This window comes from Rhinatrema bivittatum, chromosome 2, assembly GCF_901001135.1.
Source record: "Rhinatrema bivittatum chromosome 2, aRhiBiv1.1, whole genome shotgun sequence".
NCBI classification, from domain to species: Eukaryota; Metazoa; Chordata; class Amphibia; order Gymnophiona; family Rhinatrematidae; genus Rhinatrema; species Rhinatrema bivittatum.
In genome coordinates, this window is record NC_042616.1 from 240,222,739 (window position 1) to 240,244,765 (window position 22,027).

At 44.1% G+C, this 22,027-nt stretch overlaps 1 protein-coding gene across 2 annotated transcripts in view; it reads left to right on the forward strand.

Annotated features, from left to right (window-relative positions):
• TMEM108 (transmembrane protein 108) overlaps nt 1-19,176 on the forward strand; it is a 521,047-nt gene extending 501,871 nt beyond the window's left edge. For both annotated transcript variants that reach the window (XM_029589322.1, XM_029589323.1), the window contains 2 exons: nt 5,038-5,192; nt 18,877-19,176. In XM_029589322.1, the coding sequence (XP_029445182.1) occupies nt 5,038-5,192; nt 18,877-18,999 (278 nt within the window). In that variant the 3' untranslated portion in view covers nt 19,000-19,176. The remainder of the gene's footprint in view (nt 1-5,037; nt 5,193-18,876) is intronic.
• Nucleotides 19,177-22,027: the final 2,851 nt, after the last annotated feature.

The window sequence follows — 22,027 nt, forward strand, 5'->3', positions numbered from 1 at the left end:
CCAGGTTCTTATGGCCTGGATTGGCTTCTGTTGGAAACAGGATGCTGGGCTTGATGGACCTTTGGTCTGACCCAGCATGGCAAGTCCTTTGTTCTTAGGATGGCTTTGAGAGGAGGTAAAGGCCTTGTGTTGATGCCAGGCTAGCAAATGGGGGAAGAGGAAGCAAAGACCCTACATCAGTGCAGGAGGAAGCACCAAAGTAAGAAAGGACTAAGCCCAGGCTCTGGATCCCCAAAGTTGTTCCTCTTTCTCCTCCTTCTCCAACCTCACAAGTTTCCTGTTTAAATGAAAACAGTAGAGAAGGAGGAACCACTGCATGGAGCTGAAGCCTGTTTTCATACAGGGTCATTTTCAGAGCAAAATCTAAATGGAACATACTATCACAGCAATTTTCAAAGGCACATTTACCCGCAAAAGGCCCAGCGACGCGCGTAAAGCCCCGGGACACGTGTAAGTCCCAGGGCTTTACTAAAGGGGTGGGAAGGGGGCGGGGAGGGTCAGAGACTCCAGGCACAGGGGCATTTGCTGCTGTGCCAGGGATCGCACGCCGGCAGTTGGCCGGCGCCCACAACTTACTTCAGCCCCAAGGCTGAAGTAAGTTTTGAAATAAAAGAAAGAAAAAAAAAAGGTAGGGGGAAAAGGGTGGGGGAGGTAGGGGAAGGAAAGGTGGGGTGGGGGGTAGGGAAGTTCCCTCCCAGGCCACTCCGATTTTGGAGCGGCCTGGGAGGTAACGGGGAAGTTGGCACGGGCAAGGTGCACAATTGTGTATCTCCTTGTGCCCACCGACCAATGATTTTATAACTTGCGCATGCCTGTGTGCGCAAGTTATAAAATCGGGCGTACATGTGTGCGCGCTGGGTAGCACGCGCGCATGTACGCCTGCGCGCTGCTTTGAACATCTACCCCGAAGTGCACTTAACACGAATAAAACCCATTGACAATTTAATAGCATATATTGTAGCTATTTTATTGAGCTGTAGCAATTTTCAAAAGCTCACTTACACGCGAAAAGTGCATTACATGTGAAAAACCCAGTTTTAAGCATGCTTTGAAAATCAGGCCTTTAGCACATGAAAGTTGTGGTATCCCTCTCTCTGTCATTGCTCTTCCGATGCTGGCCAAGAGAGAGCACGCTGTGTGGTAGAATGCATGTATCTTGCAGCCATAGCATATACCTTTTGTAAAGCCATGTTGGATGGGAAAGACAGCCGCAGGATCAGAGGCAGTCAGTGGGACCAACAGGTTGGAAGGAAGAGGACAGTCACAGCAGGAACAGTCAGAGGGTGGAAAGGAGAAACAGGTTGGCATCAGCATGGTTTTGTAGGATCCACATATCCTCTGTTGAATGTTCAATGAGTTATAGCTGATGTAAATATGTTCTATGACCTCACTATGTGTAAATATGTTCTGTGTTCCTCCATTTTCATATGTGATACTCCCCAGATTCTTTTTGGAGCAATCCAGATTTGAGTTCAAATCTGCAGTTTCCTAACATTTTTGATAATTCTAGAGCTCTCCTCACACAATTGTAAAAAAAAATGTGAGGTTATATCCTTTACCAAGGCTTCCACCTTTTGACCTTCTGGATTTCTTTTCCCATCTCTTTGAAGAATATCACTTTTCAGTAGATCATGTCTGTGGAATTTGTTGCCAGAGGTGAAAGCAGTAGGCGTGGCTGGGTTCAAAAAGGGTTTGGACAAGTTCCTGAAGGAAGAATTCATTATTAGTCAGAGATGGGAAAACCACGGCTTATTCCTGGTTGTGAGCAGGAAGGATTGGATCAGTGATTGGTCACTGTTGGAGACCTTTGGCCTGAGCTAGTACGGCATTTTTTTAATGTTCTTATGTTGCTTCAGCAACATGGTGTTTATGTAGCCTAGGAGCTAGAGGGGTGACTGAGGCCTCAGATTCTGGGAGCAACATTTACGTTCAGCCGGGTTGAAGTCCTGGAAGCATGTCCTTCCTCTCTGAGGGGAGAGTTCTGGGAGTCTCTTCATAAGTGCTGCCATAAACAACCATGTAATGGTGTAGGTAAATGTTCAGCTTTTAAATGTGTTTGCTCGTGTTGTGGTATTTGAGAAGCGACAGTGTTAAAGAAGTGAAATTGTGTTCACTTAAAGAATCAGTGTGCGAAATAAAATAATGTGGACGGGCTTTGAATTCCCACATACCCCTTATCCTAAATGAATGCCGTGAGTGCAATAGTTTTTTTGTTACCAGAATACAGCAAGTTAAAGAAATGTACGTATTAACATGCTTCTTCTTCTAATAATCTGTATTGTTTAGGAGGCAAACCACTTGAAAAACTCAAGCACTAAATGGAGGAAAAAGGACTTCAGAAAGGAGCAAAGAGTGCAAATTCACAGATTACTAACCTCTCAATCACTGGTCAAAAAAATATCCTTACACACTTTAGAATGCTTTTTGTAATTACAGTCTTCATAGAAAAGTGCAGCCATGTGTCAAAATGCTAATTCAAAACGTGTTACTTAATTTAATCCATGTCGCAAAATGTAATCCATTTTAATGGAAAAACACTTAAATAATAAAGCGAAAAGCTGCAGAAGATATACACAAGCCAACGCGGCCAGCATTTCACTAATAAAGCTGCATCAGGGCAATTCTGGAGGACAAGAAAATAGCAGAAAAACTACATGAATTCTTTGTCTTGGCCTTTAGTGAGGAGGATATTAGGGACATAAAAACATCAGAAACATTCTTTGATGGATATGATTCTGAGAACTAAAGCAAATTGTTTTTAAACTGGAAGATTTAATAGATCAAACTGACATACTAAAGAGTAACAAATCACTGGGACTGGATAGTATTTACCCCAGAGTTTTGAAAAAAATCAAATGTAAAAATTGTAAACCTGCTACTAGTAACTTGTAATCTATCATTTAATACAATCACTATACCTGCAGATTGAAAGGTGGCCAAAATGATGCCACTGTTTAAAAAGGTCTCCAGGGGTGATCCGAGAATCTATAGACTGGTGAGTTTGATGTCAATGTTAGGCAAAATAGTAGAAGTTATTCTTAAAATCAAAATTACTAGCCACATACATAGACATGGCTTAATGGAGAAGAGTCAACATGGTTTTAGCAAAGGGCATTCTTGCATTATCAGTTAATGAGATTTCGTTGAAGGTATAAATAAGTATATGGATAAAGTTGAACAAGTTAATAAAGTATATTTGGATTTTTAGAAGGCATTTGACAAAAACTCATCAGGAAATTGAAAAGTCATGGAATAGGAGGCAGTGTCCTATTGTGGCTTGGTAACTGGTTAAAAGACAGGAAACAGAGTGTAGGACTAAGTGATCAGTTCTCCAAATGGAGAAAGGTCAATAGTGGAGTGCCCCAGGGATCTGTACGGGAACAGGTGTTGTTTAACACATTCATTAATGATCTGGGAAAGGAAGAAAAACTGAAATGATCAAATTTGCAAATGACACAAAATTATTCAAACTTATTAAAACTGTAGTGGATTTTGAGAAATTGCAAAAACAATCTTGAGAGACTAGGAGACCAGGCATCTAAATAGAAGATGAAATTTAATGTGGACAAGTGCAAATTGATGCATAAAGGGAAAAATAATCCCTATGTGGTATGTACTGTTGGATTCCATATTAGAAATTACCTTCCAGAAAAAGGACCACAGAATCCTTTTGGACAACAGTTTAAAATCCTCGGCAAAGTGTGCAGCAGTGGTCAAAAAAAGCACATATAATTTTATGAATTCTTTGGAGTGGAATGGAGAGTGAAACAGAGAATATCATAATATCTCTGTATTGATCCATGGTGCAACTACACCTTGGAGTATTGCTTGCAGTTCTGGTCACCCATCTCAAAAGAGCATAACAGGGCTAGAAAAGTACTGAAAAGGGCAGCAAAAATGATAAGGGGAATGGAACAGCTCCCTTGTGACAAAAGGCTAAATACGTTAGAGCTCTTCAGCTTGAAAAAGAGACAACTAAGAAGGAATATGACAGAGGTTTATAAAATCAAGAGAGTGGTGGAACAAGTAAACAGATGATGGTTATTTACCCTTTCAAGTTATCACTAAAACAAGGGGGACATTCTATGAAACTACCTCCTTCTTTCTGCTGGTCATTCCACTCACTATGCACCCAAGCATCTTTCCAACTGCCATTATCTTATCCATCTGTTTGACCACCTTAAGATGATCAAATATGATCACCCCCAGATCATGCTCTTCTTTCGTACTTATGTATCCTAAATGCATAATGCTGCATTTTTTAGTATTCAATTTTAATTGCCAGACTATAGATCATTCGCTACATCTTTCTAATGTTTTCCACACCTTATTGGCTATCTACCCTGTTGCAAATTTTGCTACCATTGACAAAAAAATAAACCTTTCTTGATAATCCTGCAATTTCACTCACAAAAATATTGAAAAGAATCAGTCCAAGGTCTGATCCCTGTGGCACGCCATTAGTAAAGTCGCTTTCCTTGGAATGAACTCCATTTACTACTAATCTTTGTTGCTTCCCACTCAATCAGTTTCTAACTTTGGATGCTCAAAGTGCTCATAGTTTCACTTTCACTTAAAACAAATAATGAAGTCAAATTACTCAAGTACCAGCTGGGATAGGCTAGTTGAAAAAGTGTTGAAACATGATTGGTCCTGCCCCTTCCTTGTCCCATCCACAACTGGCTGAACTTCATCTAACTTTGCTCCCTTCATAGTCTTTAATGGGACCAAACCAAATGAGCCAAAAAGAACTCAAATATTATGAGGGACAATATACAGTTGGTTAGGTTGACAAGAATCAAACCAACACTCATTTAGATCAAATTTCACATTTGGATCATCCAAATGCACACCCCTAATACATAGCTCTACATAATAAAATGTGTAATGAGAACAGTGGTTAACATGGTGACTATAGCAATCAAGTAATGTAAACAAGCTCACCATATTATGCAACCCACAATAATCTACAATATACCACATATATTGATAGTTCTAGATTTAAATGACTAACTTCTCAATAATCTACATTTGCAGCAGTTCTGCTAACAGTGTGTTGCATGAGGAGAAAGAAAAAGACATCCAACCCAGAGAACAATCTGAGCTACTGGAACAATGCTATAACTATGGACTACTTCAACCGGCATGCGGTGGATTTACCAAGGGAGATTCAATCCTTGGAAACATCAGAGGTAATGAACGATGCCATACATCTTGTAAATAGAAGTGGTACTACCTATGGAGGAATAAATAGTATTTGAAATACTAAAATGTACTTAATGGGGGCATTTTTCAACCATTGTAAAATCTGCTGATTCTTTTCCTGTCAGACTTTACACTAATTTTCAGAGCAAAAGTATGCACATTCTTTTACTTTGAAATGAATTCTGACAAAACTATGCACACTTAATTACAACTGCTATTTGGTAAGTGAAATTGTGCAGAGAAAATTTACTCACATGGGTGCCAATATTCAAAGGCATTTAGCCAAATAACTCACAACGTGTCTTCCCTAGCAATGCTAGAAGCACTGGGCCCAGGTAACAATATTTATTTATTTATTTAAAGACATTTATTACCCATCCTTCCTCCGTTCAGAGTGGGGAACAGTAAGAGCATACATAAACAGAAATGAAAGGGAAACAGACATTACATATAACATCCAGGAATAATATCAGTCATTACAATAGTACAAGATCATTGGGGAGGGGGGGAGGATAGAACTAAAACGTCTGGAGGGAAGTGCATACATTCAAGAAAGTTGAGTTCTGCCCGTGCTTCTGACCCTAAATGGCCTCTTCTAAGGGGGGACATGTTGGGAATAGACTCTTATCATTTAAGTTTGAGAACGCTTTTTTGAAAAGGAAGGTTTTGAGGGCTTTTTTAAAGAAAGTTCTGTTTTGGAGGCATCTTAGTTCTTTGGGTAGGTTGTTCCAACGGAGAGGTCCTGCGGAGAAGAAGGCGTGTTCTCTGGTTTCCTCGAGGTGTGTGAGCCTAGGGGGATGGTACATCTGAAAGCATGAGATTAGACGATCTGAGGTGCCAGGAGGGGGTGTGGACTTTTATTAAAGAGGAAATCCAGGGCGAGTGCAAGCTATGAATCAAGGAGTTTATGATCATGGCAAGCTTGTATTGTACCTGAAAAGAGATTGGAAGCCAATGTAGGGATTTGAGAACAGGAGAGATGTAAGCGCACATCAGGGTGTTCGTAAGGAGTCTTGCTGCCAAATTTTGAATGATCTGTAGAGGACGGGTCGCATATAAAGGTAGACCTGTCAGGAGGGAGTTGCAGTAGTCTATGATAGAGAATATTAGGGATTGGAGGACAGTCATAAAGTCAGAGGGTTCAAGAAGAGGTTTAAGATGACAGAGTAAGCATAATTTTTGGAAGGAGGAGCTGGTAATAGTTTTTATATGTTGGTGTATAAAAAGCGATGAGTCAGAAGCTTTACTGCTGGAGATTGACACCACGAGGTGTAAGGGAGAGAAGGACTGCAACCCAGAAGAGCAGGCGAACCAGCTCCTGCCCCTCCCTGCTGTTGTCAGCTGGGAGTGAACGCTGTGCTATTTAATTCAAAGCACAGCTGAGGTTTGTGGAAGCCTTACTGCTGGAGATTGACACCATGAGGTGTAAGGGAGAGAAGGACTGCAATCTGGAAGAGCAGGCGAACCAGCTCTTATCCCTCCCCCCTGTGTCAGCTGGGAGTGAACGCTGTGCTATTTAATTCAAAGCACAGTAGCGCACAGCCGCAGGCGCGCAGCCGAAGCCATGCGCCAAAGGGGCGCGCCCCTGGGAAAAATTTTGGAAAAAAGATTCTCTCCATATCTATGGGGAAAAAGAGGAAAATAAAGGTCTTGGCTTCTACACCCATGGTAAAGGAAGTGAGAGGACCGATGGATGATCATCTAGTAAGGAGGGTGAGTCAAACCTCTAGAGAGGTTATCCCAGACATTACATTCTCATCTGGGGCTTCTGTGAGTCCTGTCCAGAGCCATATATCCAATTCACCCTCTGGTAGCAATGGGGTTAGTGAGGTTGAAACTTCCCCAAAGCTGATGACTTTAACATCTATTAATAACAGAGGAAAAAATTTAATGGATCAGGCATCAGAGGCCAAAGCAGCAGATGAAAGAAATACAGCAATGTGTGCAAGTAACTTGCCCCTTGAATTAGATCTGGAAGTGACTGAGCCTGAAACTATTACCTTGACAGATGTGTAGAGAGCTGATATGAAAATGGAGAGATTATCTCAATCTATGACCCAATCCACCAATTTTACTTTAGAAACTAAGAAAACATTAGAAAACCATGGAAAACGTTTAGAACAATTGGAAACTTCAAATACAGCTACAGCCATGCAAATTGCATCATTGCAGTCATCAGGAACCACTTTTATTAAAGACTCATTGATTATATATAAACAAATAGAAGGACTGGAAAATTCTATGAGAAGCAAATATTTGCGTCTCTTGAACTTTCCTACCACTAGATTACTTTCAGCACAAGAATTATTTTAAAAATATGTGAAGGAAATATTGTGTATATCTAACGATTTGCTTATATCAAAAATTTACTATGTTACAAATTTAAAAAGAGTTGTGGCTGTATCAGATGGGGGAATGGATGCTCTTGTACCTGATAGCCCCAATTTAACATCTTTTATGGAGGCTTCAGTAGATAATATTCAAACTAGAGCCACTTTAATAGTGACTTTTAGTTTAGAACAGCAAAAAAATTGTGTTACAAAAATACTTTAAAAATAAAGTTTACTTTTCTGTGGTCAACTAGTGCAAATGTTCCCAGATGTTTCCAGGAGTACGCAACTTAGAAAGAAAGTTCCTTTCAATGAGGCAGAGAGTATTGACCTTAGGGGCTACTTTCTTCCTCAAATATCCCTGCAAGTGTTTGATCACATTTCAGAAGAATAAATTTGTTTTTTCAGACCCTGGTCATCTGGAAACTTTTCTTCTAGATAAAGGTGGATAGGGTTATAGCAGCTGCCAAGTTGGATAGTTAGTTTGGTAAAATATTTTCTCACAGGACTGCTTGGATGATAGTCCTCACATATGGGTGACATCACAGGATGAAGCCCAATCACGGAACACTTTTGTCAAAGTTTCTAGAACTTTGACTGGCACCTACTGGGCATGCCTAGCTTGGCACTAAACCTGCAGCCAGCAGGGGTCCCCCTTCAGTCTTCTTTTTTCCACGCAGCAGTAGCCACGCGAGTTAAGGAGCTCCACAGAGATTCCTGACAGGAATTTTCCTCACGGAATTACTAAAAACTTTCATACCCCACAGGGGTCCCTCCTTCGAATTTTTGACTCCGCGGTACTCTGGTAAGTTTTTACCTGTTTTCGGTTGATTCCCGTCGAGTTTGGCCCTCGTGGCCTACTGGCCATCGACCGTACCGCGGCTAAATTTTTCAAAGGCCATGGTGTCGGGGTTCCGTCGGTGCCTGGACTGTACTCGCACCATGTCCATAACAGACCCGCATAAAATCTGTGTAATGTGTCTCAGGTGCGAGCATGATGTCCTGACTTGCACCAAATGTGCCTTAATGACACCAAAAGGTCGCAAGGCCAGAATGGAGAAAATGGAACTTCTCTTCCGTTCTCAAACTCCGATGCCATCAATTGCATCAACGTCTTCTGAACTGGCACTGTCCACTTCGCACCAGTATCAGCCACCGGCCGGTGACCGTCCAGCGTCAATGACGTCTCGGCCTTCGACTACCTTTACTCCCTTTCAGGACCGAGGGGATCATAGAGAAAAACATCGGCATCGACACCGCAAGTCTCGGACCATCGAGGAAGGAAAATCTTCGACCTAGCCATCATCTGAGTCGCCATCGAAGAAACCCCATCCAGAAAAGGCATCAACCCTTTCTGCGACCGGGTCACCGAGGCAACCCTCACCCGGATGGGTATCGGGAGCTGCGACTCCACCTTTAACGGTGGTCCCTCTGGCTATGCCTCTGCCTCCTTCTTCCCTTCTGGAGCGGGGCTGCTTGCTCCAGGTCTCCGTGAAGAACTGGACCGGATGGCTCAGGAGGCCATCGATAAGACAATGCACAGACTCCAAGGTCCCCCGGCGCCGAAATTGGTGCCAGTCGCGGAACCGACCATCGATCCCATTCCAGCAGCATTGGCACCACTGCTCTCAAAGATGGAAGCACTCATAGCTGCTTTTCCACCGATGGATCCTGGGTCACAGATGGCTCCGGTGCCTTCCCCGCTTACCCTGTCATCGGGAGGGGAAACACCGTTCCGCATTCCTCCATCGGGAGTCCTTCCGATGCCTCAACCATCGATGCCGATGTGCCCATCGGTGCCACCGATCCATCCATCAGTGCCCTCGATGCCTGCATCAGTGCCCTCGATGCCTTCATCGGTGCCTCCAGTACTTCCCTCGATGCCTTCAGATCCTAGACCAGGACCTTCAGGAATACCATCATCCCGTCCATCTCAGGTTCCTACAGGGACAGGTGCTGATCCCTATGACACCTAGACTGACGATTCATCTCAAGACACCGATGATTTACCATCACCACCTTCTCCTACTGAAAGTAGGAAGCGTTCTCCTCCAGAGGACTTGCCCTTCATAAATTTTGTGAAGGAAATGTCTGAATTGGTTCCCTTCCAATTACAGACTGAGCAAGATGATAGGCACCAAATGATGGAGCTATTAAAATTCCTGGATGCTCCCAAGGAAATAACCTCCATCCCTATTCACCAGGTTCTTTTGGATCTTCTCAAAAAGAACTGAGAACACCCTTGTTCTGTTGCTCCGGTCAACAGAAAAGCTGATACCACTTATTTGGTCCAGTCATCCCCAGGATTCCAGAAACCCCAGCTGGATCACCGATCTGTGGTTGTAGAATCTGCCCAAAAGAGGGCAAATAGATCAAAACCCCACTCTTCCTTTCCCCCAGGTAAGGAACAGAAATTCCTGGATGCCATTGGCCGGCGTGTCTTCCAGGGATCAATGCTTATCTCTCGGATCGCCTCCTACCAGCTGTATATGACCCAGTACAACAGGGTCTTATTCAAGCAGATACAGGACCTTGCAGAGTCCCTGCCTCAGCAATTCCAGGAACAGCTTCAAACCCTGGTGCACAAGGGTTTTGAGGCAGGGAAGCATGAAATAAGATCCTCTTATGATATCTTCGACGCCACTTCCAGGGTATCTGCAACTGCTATTTCGGCAAGAAGATGAGCCTGGCTGAAGTCTTTGGTCTTGCGCCCTGAAGTACAAGACAGATTATCTGATCTGCCCTGCATAGGAGACAATCTGTTTGGCGAACAGATTCAGCGGACGGGGGCAGAACTCAAGGACCATCATGAGACCCTTTGCCAGCTCTGTCTAATGCCCTCTGAGTATTCCTCCAAACAGCCTTTCAGGAAGGATACTAAAAAGTCATTCTTCCGTCCAAAGAAGTCCTATCCACCACCGTCTAGAACTCGTTCCACGAGACATTTCCAAAAGGCCCAGTCTTGTCAATCTTGTAAACAAAAGACACAAGCAGCTCCTCAGCCGGGCCCTGCTTCCGGTTTTTGACTCCTGCATAGAGAGCAGCAGCCAGCTTCTACTGCCTCAGATACCAGTGGGAGGTCAATTGTGCCATTTCAACAACAGGTGGCATACAATTACCTCAGACCAGTGGGTCCTTGCCATAATTTCTCAGGGTTATCACCTGAACTTTCTCTCCATCCCACTGGACTCCCCACCTCTTCCAACGTGGAGAACCTCCGACCACTCACTACTCCTGGAGCAGGAGGTCTCCCTCCTCCTCCAGTCCAGAACAATAGAGCCAGTGCCCTACTCCCAACATGGCCTAGGATTCTATTCATGGTACTTTCTAATCCCCAAAAAATCAGGCAGCGTTCGTCCAATTCTGGACCTACGTGCCCTCAACAAGTACCTCCACCGAGAAAAGTTCAAGATGGTAACCTTGGGTTCCCTCCTTCCTCTTCTGCAAAAAGGAGACTGGCTCTGCTCTCTCAGTCTCCAAGACACGTACACACACATTGCGATAACTCCATCTCATCGCAGGTTCCTGAGATTTCTGGTAGACCCCAAGCACTATCAGTAACGAGTGCTCCCTTTCAGCCTGGCATCTGCACCACCAAATGCCTCATAGTAGTAGCAGCCTTCCTCAGGACTCAAGGTGTTCACGTCTACCCCTATTTAGATGATTGGTTGATCAGGGCTCCCACTCAGCAAGCTGCTCTGTCATCCCTACGTCTTACTTTACACACTCTGATTTCACTAGGATTTCACGTCAACTACGCGAAATCCTGCTTAGTCCCATCTCAAACTTTATCGTTCATAGGGGCAGACTTGGACACCTTGCAGGCAAAGGCATTTCTGCCTCGACAGCAAGCTCTCACTCTCATCTCTCTCGCACACCAGCTACAGTCTTGGTACCGCACGACTGCACGCCACTTCCTCATCCTGCTGGGACACATGGCATCCTCAGTACAGGTTACCCCAATGGCCCGCTTGGCCATGAGAGTCATGCAGTGGACTCTGAGATCACAATGGACTCAGTCTGTCCAATCTCTATCGACCACTGTCCACATCACCGACTCACTTCATCAGTCTCTAGCCTGGTGGCAAAATCAGATCAATCTCCTCCAAGGCCTACCCTTCCAGGCTCCAGACCCTCAAATAATTCTCACCACCGATGCTTCCAACCTCGGCTGAGGAGCCCATGTCGCCGATTTGCAGACACAAGGAACTTGGTCTCCAGAGGAAGCCAAACACCAAATCAATTTCCTGGAGCTGCGAGCAGATATGCTCTCAGGGTCTTTCAGGATCGCCTTTCCAATCAGGTCATCCTGATTCAGACGGACAACCAGGTGGCCATGTGGTATATCAACAAACAGGAAGAGACGGGTTCCTTCCTACTGTGTCAGGAAGCTGCGCAGATATGGGCGGAGTCCCTCTCTCATTCGATGTACCTTAAGGCCACCTACTTTCCGGGAGTGGACAATGTGTTGGCGGACAAGCTAAGCCGCGCTTTCCATCCGCACAAGTGGTCCCTCAACCCCACAGTAACGCACTCAATATTCCAATATTGGGGTTATCCTCGCATAGACTTCTTTGCGTCACGTCAAAACTGCAAAGTTGAGAACTTTTGCTCTCTCACTCGCAGCCAACACTCTCAGCCAAGAGATGCATTCTCCCTCTCATGGGCAACCGGTCTCCTATATGCATTCCCACCACTTCCACTTCTATCAAAGACTCTTGTGAAATTACGTCAGGACAAAGGATGCATGATCCTGATAGCACCTCACTGGCCTCGCCAAGTGTGGTTTCCAATACTTCAGGATCTCTCCATTCGCAGGCACATTCCCTTGGGAATGGACCAGCTTCTGATCACTCAGAACGACGGGTGCCCATGCCACCCCACTCTTCAAGCTTTGTCCCTGACGGCCTGGATGTTGAAAGGTTAATTCTTCAGCCACTTAACCTTTCGGAGCCAGTTTCCCGTGTCCTGATTGCTTCACGGAAGCCCTCCACGAGAAAGTCTTACCTCTACAAATGGAACAGGTTTAAGTCATGGTGTTCTTCTCAATCCCTTGATCCCTTTACCTGTTCCAACATGAAGTTTCTAGACTATCTCCGGCACTTGTCAGAATCAGATCTAAAAACTTCCTCCATCAGAATGCATGTCAGTGCAGTGGCCGCCTTCCATAAAGGTGTCAAGGACACTCCTATTTCAGTACAACCCCTCGTAACATGTTTTCTGAAAGACTTGCTTCACCTCAAGCCTCCACTGCGTCCTCCGGCCCCTTCTTGGGACCTCAGTCTGGTTTGGGGTCAGCTCATGAAACCACCATTTGAGCCTCTCCAATCCTGTGATCTTCACTATCTCACATGGAAAGTGATCTTTCTTTTGGCAATAACATCTGCTCGCAGAGTTAGTGAGTTACAGGCCCTAGTTACCTATCCACCTTACACTAAACTTCTGCAGGACTGGGCAGTACTCCACACTCACCCTAAGTTCTTACCTAAGATAGTATCGGAGTTTCACATTAATCAATCCATTATACTACCTACCTTCTTTCCCAGGCCCCACTCCAATCCAGGAGAACAGGCTCTGCATACCCTTGATTGTAAACGGACTCTAGCATTCTATCTAGACCATACAGCTGCCCACAGGAAAAGCACTCAATTGTTTGTCTCTTTCCATTCCATCAAATTGGGGCAGCCTGTGGGTAAGCATACTCTCTCCTCCTGGTTAGTGGACTGCATATCCTTTTGCTATCAGCAAGCGGGCATTCCGTTTCAAGACCGTGTTAAAGCACACTCTGTCAGGGCCATGGCGACTTCAGTAGCACACCTATGCTTGGTGCCGCTTCCTGACATATGCAGGGCTGCTACCTGGTTTACAGCCCATTATTGCTTAGACAAGGCCGGAAGACAAGATTCCATCTTCGGCCAATCTGTCTTGCGCAACCTTTTCGCAACTTGATGTACCAACACCCTTCCGCCTGCCCGTTAGGGTTCAGGATGCCCTCTACCAAATTCCACCCCAGTTGTGCCGGTTGCACGTCTTGGGTACATTTGGTGCATTTCTCGGACATCCTCAGCTCGGTACTCACCCATATGTGAGGCCTACCATCCTGCTTGTCCTGTGAGAAAGCAAATGTTGCTTACCTGTAACAGGTGTTCTCACAGGTCAGCAGGATGTTAGTCCTCACGAAACTCGCCCGCCACCCCGCGGTGTTGGGTTCGTTTTCTTATTTTATTTTTCGGCACTTCCTGTAGCTTTAAACAAGACTAAAGGAGGACCCCTACTGGCTGCAGGTTTAGTTCCATGCTGGGCATGTCCAGTAGGTGCCAGTCAAAGTTCTAGAAACTTTGACTGGCACCTAGTGTTCCGTGACTGGGCTCCATCCTGTGATGTCAACCATATGTGAGGACTAACATCCTGCTGTCCTGTGAGAACACCTGATACAGGTAAGCAACATTTGCTATATATCTCCTGAATTATCAGTTGGATATTTTCTTGAATATTGTTTAATGATTGTGCTTCCCGTAATGTGGACTGTATTTAGTGATATTACGTTTGTTTTTTCTTTTTTCTTTTTACTTTTATAATAAGATTGCCTATTTTATGTTGATGTAATTCATAATATTCTTATTCTTATTTCATTGGAAAATGTTAAGAAACTTAATAAAACATAAATAAATAAATAAAGCGATGAGTCAATAGTGATTCCCAGGTTTTTTACATTTTGTGAGATGGAGATTGTTTGGGAGTCAAAGGAGAAAAGTTTGAGTGTGTTATCCACTGGGTGGTGTGATAGGATAATGATTTCAGTTTTGGAGATGTTGAGGCCTAGTTTATTGCTACGTAGCCATCTTTGGATGGTTGTGAGGTAGTGGGTGAGGAAAAATTCTGAGAGGGTCCAGATTTCCTTTAGGGGAAAAAAGAATTGCATGTCATCAGCGTAAATCTTGTAGTGGACTCCAAGGTTGGCAAGGATACGACATAAAGGAGTAAGGTAAAGGTTGAATAAGGCAGCAGGTAGAGCAGAACCTTGAGGTACCCCAGAGCTCGTAGGCATCAGGGAGGAAGTGAAGGAGTCGATTGTGACTTGTTGGGTTCTGTTGTTCAGGTAAGATGAGAACAAGGCCATCACAGAGCCATAAATTCCAATGGAGTGCAGTCTTGAGAGTAGGATGGCATGGTTGATGGTGTCAAATGCGGTGGAGATGTCAAGAAGACAAAAGAGGAACGCTGAACCTTGATCAAAACGCCGTCTCACCGTGTTAAAGCTGGAGAGCAGCAGTAATTCAATGCTGTGGTGCTTTCTGAACACGAATTGGTATTGGCTGAGGATATTGTTCACGTCAATGTAATTGCATAGTTGGTGAAGCACTGCTGTTTCTAATCCTTTGGCCATGAAGGATAGGGTGGATATTGGGCGGTAATTGGAGATGATAGTAGGGTCAGCTGAATGTTTTTTAATTGTGGGTCAGACTGAAGCTTGTTTAAGTAAGTCAGGGACAATACCAAAATGAAGGGAACAGTTGAACTTGGTCATAAATGGAGCAATATCCAGTTTGATCAATTTAAGAAGGGTAGTATGACAGGGGTTAAGGGGATTAGCTGATGGTTTGAGGTTACTGATGATATTGATGGTATCACATTTCATAATATCTTCGAAACGTTCCCAGGTTAGGCCATCTGAGTTCGATTCATTGGTTTCCTCCAGATGGGAGCTAGTAAAGGTTCTGTTTACCATTGCTGTCGTTTTGGTAAAATGTGCTGCAAAGGTTTCTGCAATATTCATCCCCGGGAGTGACGGTGGAAGAAAAGAAGTGGCTGAGCTGGGGTTAATTAGTTTCTTAACAGCCACATATAATTCTCTAGGGTTGTTTAGTGTGGCTGACAATTTCATGTAGATGAATGATTACTTTGCGGAGTTGATGGCCTCTTAGTATTATGCGAGTTTATCGTTATAAAGTGTTTTATTAGTGTGCGAGGGGTCTTTCCACCATTTTCTTTCATATCTCCTCAGTTCACATTTTTGGGTTTGTAGAGTGGTGGTATACCACTGTACAGTGTTGGATCTTTTGGTTGAGAATGGTTTTAGGGGGACCGGTTTATCAAGGGTAGATGTATGTATATCAGGACATGCAATGGTTCCCAGAACATCTCCTGCTTCACACTCCGACAAGACCCACAAGAACACATCACCTAGCCAAACTCCAAATACCCTCTCCTAAGTGCTTGAAACATATCACCTTTAGAGAGCGATCCTTTATCATATCAGGAACCTCCCACTGGAACAAAATGCCTTCCCAACTACGCCAGGAACCTTGCCACAAAACATTTAAGCACAATCTTAAAACATGGCTGTTCAAACTAGCGTATCCTGACTAATAAACTGACTCCCCACATAGATTCGACATCACCGTCCATTTGACCACCTACCGACCGCTCATTTGACCCTCTCACCTTCTTTTTTTCTCTCCCTACCCCATCTGACCCTCTCCCCACCCTTCTGACCCTCGCCCATTCTACACCCCCCACCCTCTCCTTCCCCCCCTCTTTACTCTAGGTTCCCTCCTCTTCTTCCCCCCCAATCATCCTTATTGCTTATTTAACCTACTTGTTAATATCAACTTGTACATTTGTATATATTTCTCGTATTATTCTCCCCTGCCCTTGTTAATCCCTACCTGTTAATGTTATTATTGTAAAGCCTGTTGCTAATTTATGTTACATTGTGAACCGAGGTGATGTTTTGCAAACGTGCCTCGGTATATAAGAAACCTCTAAATAAATAAATAAATAAATGTAAGGGAGGAGTTCCAGTGTTCTAGGAACTCATCAGGTGAGTAGCAGGAATTGTTATCGAAGAATGGGATGAGGTTGGATGCAAGGGCTTCGGGATCTGGGTATCCTCAACTCATGAAAATGGTGTTAGTTCTGTGCAGGATTAGCTCAAGGGATTTGGATCTCAGAGTGAAGCAGATGAGGAAGTGGTCACTCCAGGGAATTTCAGTTTGTGGCTACATTTGCTCTGTTTATGTGGAAGCCGGAGGGGTTAATAAATACCATGTCAAGGCAATTGCCTTTCTTGTGGGTGAGGGAGGAGATGATTTGTTTCCAGCCACAGGAGAGTAGAGTGTCGAACAAGGTATTAGTGCAGGAGGCTATCGATGAGGTTGTGGGGTGAAGGTTAAAGTTGCCGAGAATTATGGTTGTAGAGAGATTAAGATTAAGATTGAGGATTGCCTCTCATAGAGCGGAAGCATTCTTGGCAAGTAGCCCAGGAGGGCAGTAAGTCAGGCAAGATTAATGTGCTGAGATTTCAGACATAAATCTCATAGGGGGCAGGAATGGCTGCTACTGCGATCTAAGCTGAAGATTTTACAATTTTAAAGGTACCAGGAGAGTAGGAGGAGTAGGGTTGAGGTGAGGGGGACCCGGAGAGAACATTAAGTTTTATTTTGGCAGAACTGGGGAGCAGGCAGGGGGAGGAGGCATTGGCCATATAAAATTAGTTTTATAATGATGAGTTTGAGGGGGGTTGTGGGGGTCTTGGACTTCAAGCTTAAGAGGGTGCGTGGGCCAGTGTTAGGACTTCTAGGCCCGCAACCTTATTTAACCAGCTATATTCTTTTGAATACAACTGATTAAGCTAAAGTTATCTGGCTACACAAGGTTGGATATCTTTAGACCTGCTCTCAGGCACATCTGGAGGTAGCCAAATATCTTATTCAGCTAACTCTAAATATCAGAGTTTGGCTAGCTCGCCCCCACCCCAGAATTGCCACTGTCTTATTCAGCTAAGTCTTACCAGATAATGACTTACCCTGCTATCTTTTAGCCAGTAAAGAAAGGAAGGATATTCAAAATTCACCATTCAGCCTGATAACTTGTGAGATATCTGGCTAAATGGCTTTGAATATTGGCCTTGATGGGTTTTTTTAATTAGGAAAACCCTAGGCAGTTGCAGAGGAAAGATCATTGCACTATAACCCAGTAAAGGCAGTTCCAACTGAGCTGGGAATCCAATGAAGAAGGAGAAACTGCCAGACTAAAAATAAATGAGCTTTAAATAATTTTTTGTTCAGTTAGCACGAGTACCAATATTATTTAATATGGATATGAATGCATATAGTCTGCTGAAGCATGTATGCGTAGAGGGTATTCACAGTCATTCAAACCAGAGGGCAAGTAGTCCTGTCCTTTATGTTTGTGGTATCCACCTTTCTTCTATACTTTTTCTTTAATAGTTAAAAAAAACCCTTTGTTTAAATTAGGGATAGAAGACGCAGGCGGGGTTTACAAAATCAGAGTCTTATCAGGCAGGGTATTATAATCAGTATGGATCATTTCTGTCTTCCTCTCCAACCCGGCCTGTCTTTCTCCTCCTCACGCTCTCCTCCCTCACTTTCGCTTTCCCTCCCTCCCCCTCTCTTACCCACTATTCCTACTCCTCTGGCATTCTCTCACCCTCTTTCCTTCTCTGCCATGCTCCTTTTCCCTGTCTCTTTCCCCCTTCTCCCTGTCTCCTTCTCCTTCCCCAACCCTGGATATTGGACAGAAAAGGAATATGAGCTTCATTTGAAGTTAAATATTGTTGGGGACAGCAGATTTCTGACTACAGCAATCTTCTTTTATTGGGCTTTTCTATTATTTTATATAAGCATTACCCCTGATGTAGCCACTATTGATGAAACATGGCCATGAAAGGTTTTCATTTGTAATGTTTTAATATTTTACTGTTTTCTGAAACTGGTTCTTATACTATTGTGAGCATTTAACAAATTATACATTAAAATTTACTTCTATTATTTATTTTTTATATATTTGGCATTAGTTTTGTTTTATTGATATTAAGTACTGTGTTCATTCATTTATTCATATGTAATATTACTATCAATTGGTTAACTTTTATCTTTCCATCTCTGTTTGCTCTCTTAAAGATTTTTGTGCTATATTAGTCCCAGCTGGTTCATAATCAGTGCGCAAACAAACCATAAAATCCGTCAGAATATGATAAAAGGTCCAAAGAACAATTTGCAATAATGTTAAATTTAAAGTCAATTAAATAAATAGCACCATGTTAAAAATCTAACAGAACGAGTGCCTGCTTATTCTTGGTTTCATATATTTAATCAGAGGTCATTTGTATGTGTCAGTGTGTTTCATTTCCAAGCATAAATGGGATTTTGCTTCTGCAATTTCCTTAGGAATATAAAAGAAAAATGCATTAAGGTTTCACAAATATACTAGCATGTCTTGTCCATGTATGAAGGCTACCTCGTATCTGTAGTATATTACCTGCTCAAACTAAATCCAGTTCTTTTATACCCCTTCCTCTTTTTTTTTTTTTCACCAGGATCATCTTTCTGAGCCTCGCTCCCCAGCTAATGGTGATTACAGAGACAGCGGGATGGTCCTCGTTAACCCCTTCTGCCAGGAAACACTTTTTGCAGGAAATGAACAAGTGTCTGAAATATGAAACTCCCTCCTCTTCTCTCACTTATTCCCCTTCCTTGTACTTTGTCTTTAAATTATAAATATATATATTATAAATATACTCTTTGTGTAACCCTGACATAAGAAAATGTTTTCAGCATTTTTTCCTATGAATTGTCAACATCTTTTTATAAGTGTAGTCAAACTTTACAGAAGAAACTGTGGCTTTATAAAATAAAGGTATTTCTAAACAAAGCAACGCTTCAATTAATTTGTTATGAACTTATTTGTCTCTACATGCTTTTCTTTAAAAATAGAATGATGTTGTTCCACAGAGCACCTGAAGGTGGATATTCAGCACCACTTACACGGTTATGTTTCAGTTTAACCAGCTAAGTGGCGCTGTCTGAATTTTCAGCCAAAGTCAGCAGCCACCACTTAGCTGTTTCTCTGGCTAAACAGAAGGATTAGTGAGGGGTGGGACAGAGCAGAGCTGCTTTTCCGGATACTTGCCGATATTCAGCATTATCTGGCTTAGGGGGAGGGGAGGGGGCGGAGTCGTGGGGAGGGGGGAGGGGGCGGAGTCGGCAGTGGCTTCGCTGCTGGCAATAAATGTTACTAACATTATCGTCGGCAGTAGCGCGCCAAATAGCACCACCTTTCACGGTGGCGCTATTCGGTGCGAAAGCCGGCAGCCGGTGCACGGCAGCCACTGAAATCACACCGCCGTGGTGCGAAGGCTGCGGGCTTTCGCAGGCCCGCCTCCCCTCCTCCCCCGAGTATATTCAATGGCATGGTTGTGCCACTGAATATCTTGGCTAAGTTAGTCAGATATATTTATCTGGATAACTTGTTCAGCCAGATAGTGGCTGAATATTGGCCTCCTGAAGCTTTAAGGTCTATAAGTTAGAACTCTAAGTTGGAACCAGCTACCATTTGTTTGCTCCAACTATCATTTTTTTGCTAATCTAAGGTAATGGGGACAAGAGAGAACTAAGTGTACAGCTGCCCAAGGGAAGGAGCCTGGTTTCCATAAATCCATAAAAAATACTACGTTCTGTGTACAATTACCAAGTAATTGCCCTTTCTCTAAAGGAAAATATTCACTATGAATTCACAGTGGTGAGGATTAACAAATTTATAGGATTAGCAAGCTTCTATTGAAAATAAAGCCTGTAAATGTTAAAAATACTTCCGGATACAAGATATGAATCCAAACTGGTTGAGAGAATCACAGTGGTACACATGGGGAAAATATACGTGTGCATCTGTATATCTGTCTATGACAGGGAGCATGCAACCTAACTAAACACCACAGACCAAAGGAACATTTTGCAAGTACTGACCTTAGGAAAATCAATAAGCTGAAACCATGGCAGTTAAAGCTAGAAAATAACCATTGAGCATATGCTCAGCCTGAGTCACAGTAGCAGCAGCATAACCCAAGGTACTGTGAGTGTGTGGGGGGGGGGGGGGGGGGGGGGTAGACCTTGCAGCGGGGGTAGGGGGAGGCAGTGGATGGCTAAGCAGGGCTACATTGTGGTGTACCAAGCGAGCGGGCGAGACCGGTCCCAGACACCTTCGACAACTCTGGCAATTTAAATCCAGTCGGAGGGATTTGCGGGAGGAGAGGGTACTGACGTCGTGGCCCGGCAGGGTCCATGATTTAGAGCTTGGGCGGGGGGTGCAGTGACTGGGTCACGTTCCTTTTTGTAAAACAGCAGTACCACTTAACCAGCTATATTCTTTTGAACATAGCCGGTTTATTTATTTATATTCTTTTGAACATAGCAGGTTTATTTATTTATTACAAGCCTTTGGTATTCTGGAGGGTGGGTTATTTTGCCAGGTTTGTTCTCAAAGCGGGTTACAAAAATTAAGACTTAGGCAGTGAGTTCCTGAGGACTGGAGACAGGCGGCTGTGGTTTCCCAGTTATAAAAGTGGAATTAAGGAGGAGGCTGGGCTGACCTCTGTGGTGAGCAAATGAATGGAATCACTGCTGAAACCGAGGACAGTGCAGTTTCTGGAATCCGGTAGATTGCAAGATCCGATGCAGCATTGGGCTTCTACCAGGGGAAGATCTTGCCAGATGAATCTGATCAGTTTCTTTGGTTGGGGGACCAGAGACCTGGATCAAGGGAGTGCGCTCGATGTAGTGTACTTGGATTTCAGTAAGGCCTCTGGCCCCATTCCACATAGGCAACTTATAAATAAACTGAGTGCCTTTGGTATGGGCACTAGGGTGACTGATTGGGTCAGCAACTGGTTGAGTAGAGAGCAAAAAAGGGTGGTGGGATATGGAGTTCACCCCAAGGAGGCAGCATTACTAGCGGTGTGCCCTGGGGATCGGTCCATGAACCGCTCTTTTCAACATTTTCAGGAGCAACATTGAGGAAGGATTGTCAGGAAAGCTTTGCCTTTTTGCCAATGATACCAAAATCTGTAACAGGATAGATGGCTGGGAAGGGGTGGAAAATAGGAGAAGGGATCTAGGAGAGCTCAAGGAATGGCCTAGGGTCTGGCAACTAAGATTTTATGCTAAAAAATGCAGAGTTAAGCATTTAAGGATGGATTTTATGACATGCGCGCGTGCGTCCTTGTGCGCGGTTCCTGGTGCGCACGCATGGACACGCTGATTTTATAGCATGCGCGCGCATGTCATAAAATCCTTGGGCTGCGAGCACATGCACACTGGATTTATAATCCGCGCGTATGTGCGAGCGGCGCGCACAAGGGGGAGGGGTGAATTTATGCAAACTCCACGCGGTGACGCATTCGGGCCTTCCCCAGTTCCCTTCCAGTCCGTTCCAATTCAGGAGTGGACTGGGAGGGAACTTCCCTAACCCCCTGCCTAACCTTCCTTCCCCTTCCCCTCTCCTCCCCATCCTCTAAAGCTAACCTACCTGGCTTTAATTTTTTAATTTTATTACTTGCTTCTCCTTGGGAGCAGAAGTAATTTACACGCCCCGGCCAGATGCCAGCGTGCACTTCCCCGGGACACTGGGTAATGGCCGCTGTCCCGGCCGGCCTCCGCCCCACCCCGCCCAGCCCCTCCCCACCCTTAACATCC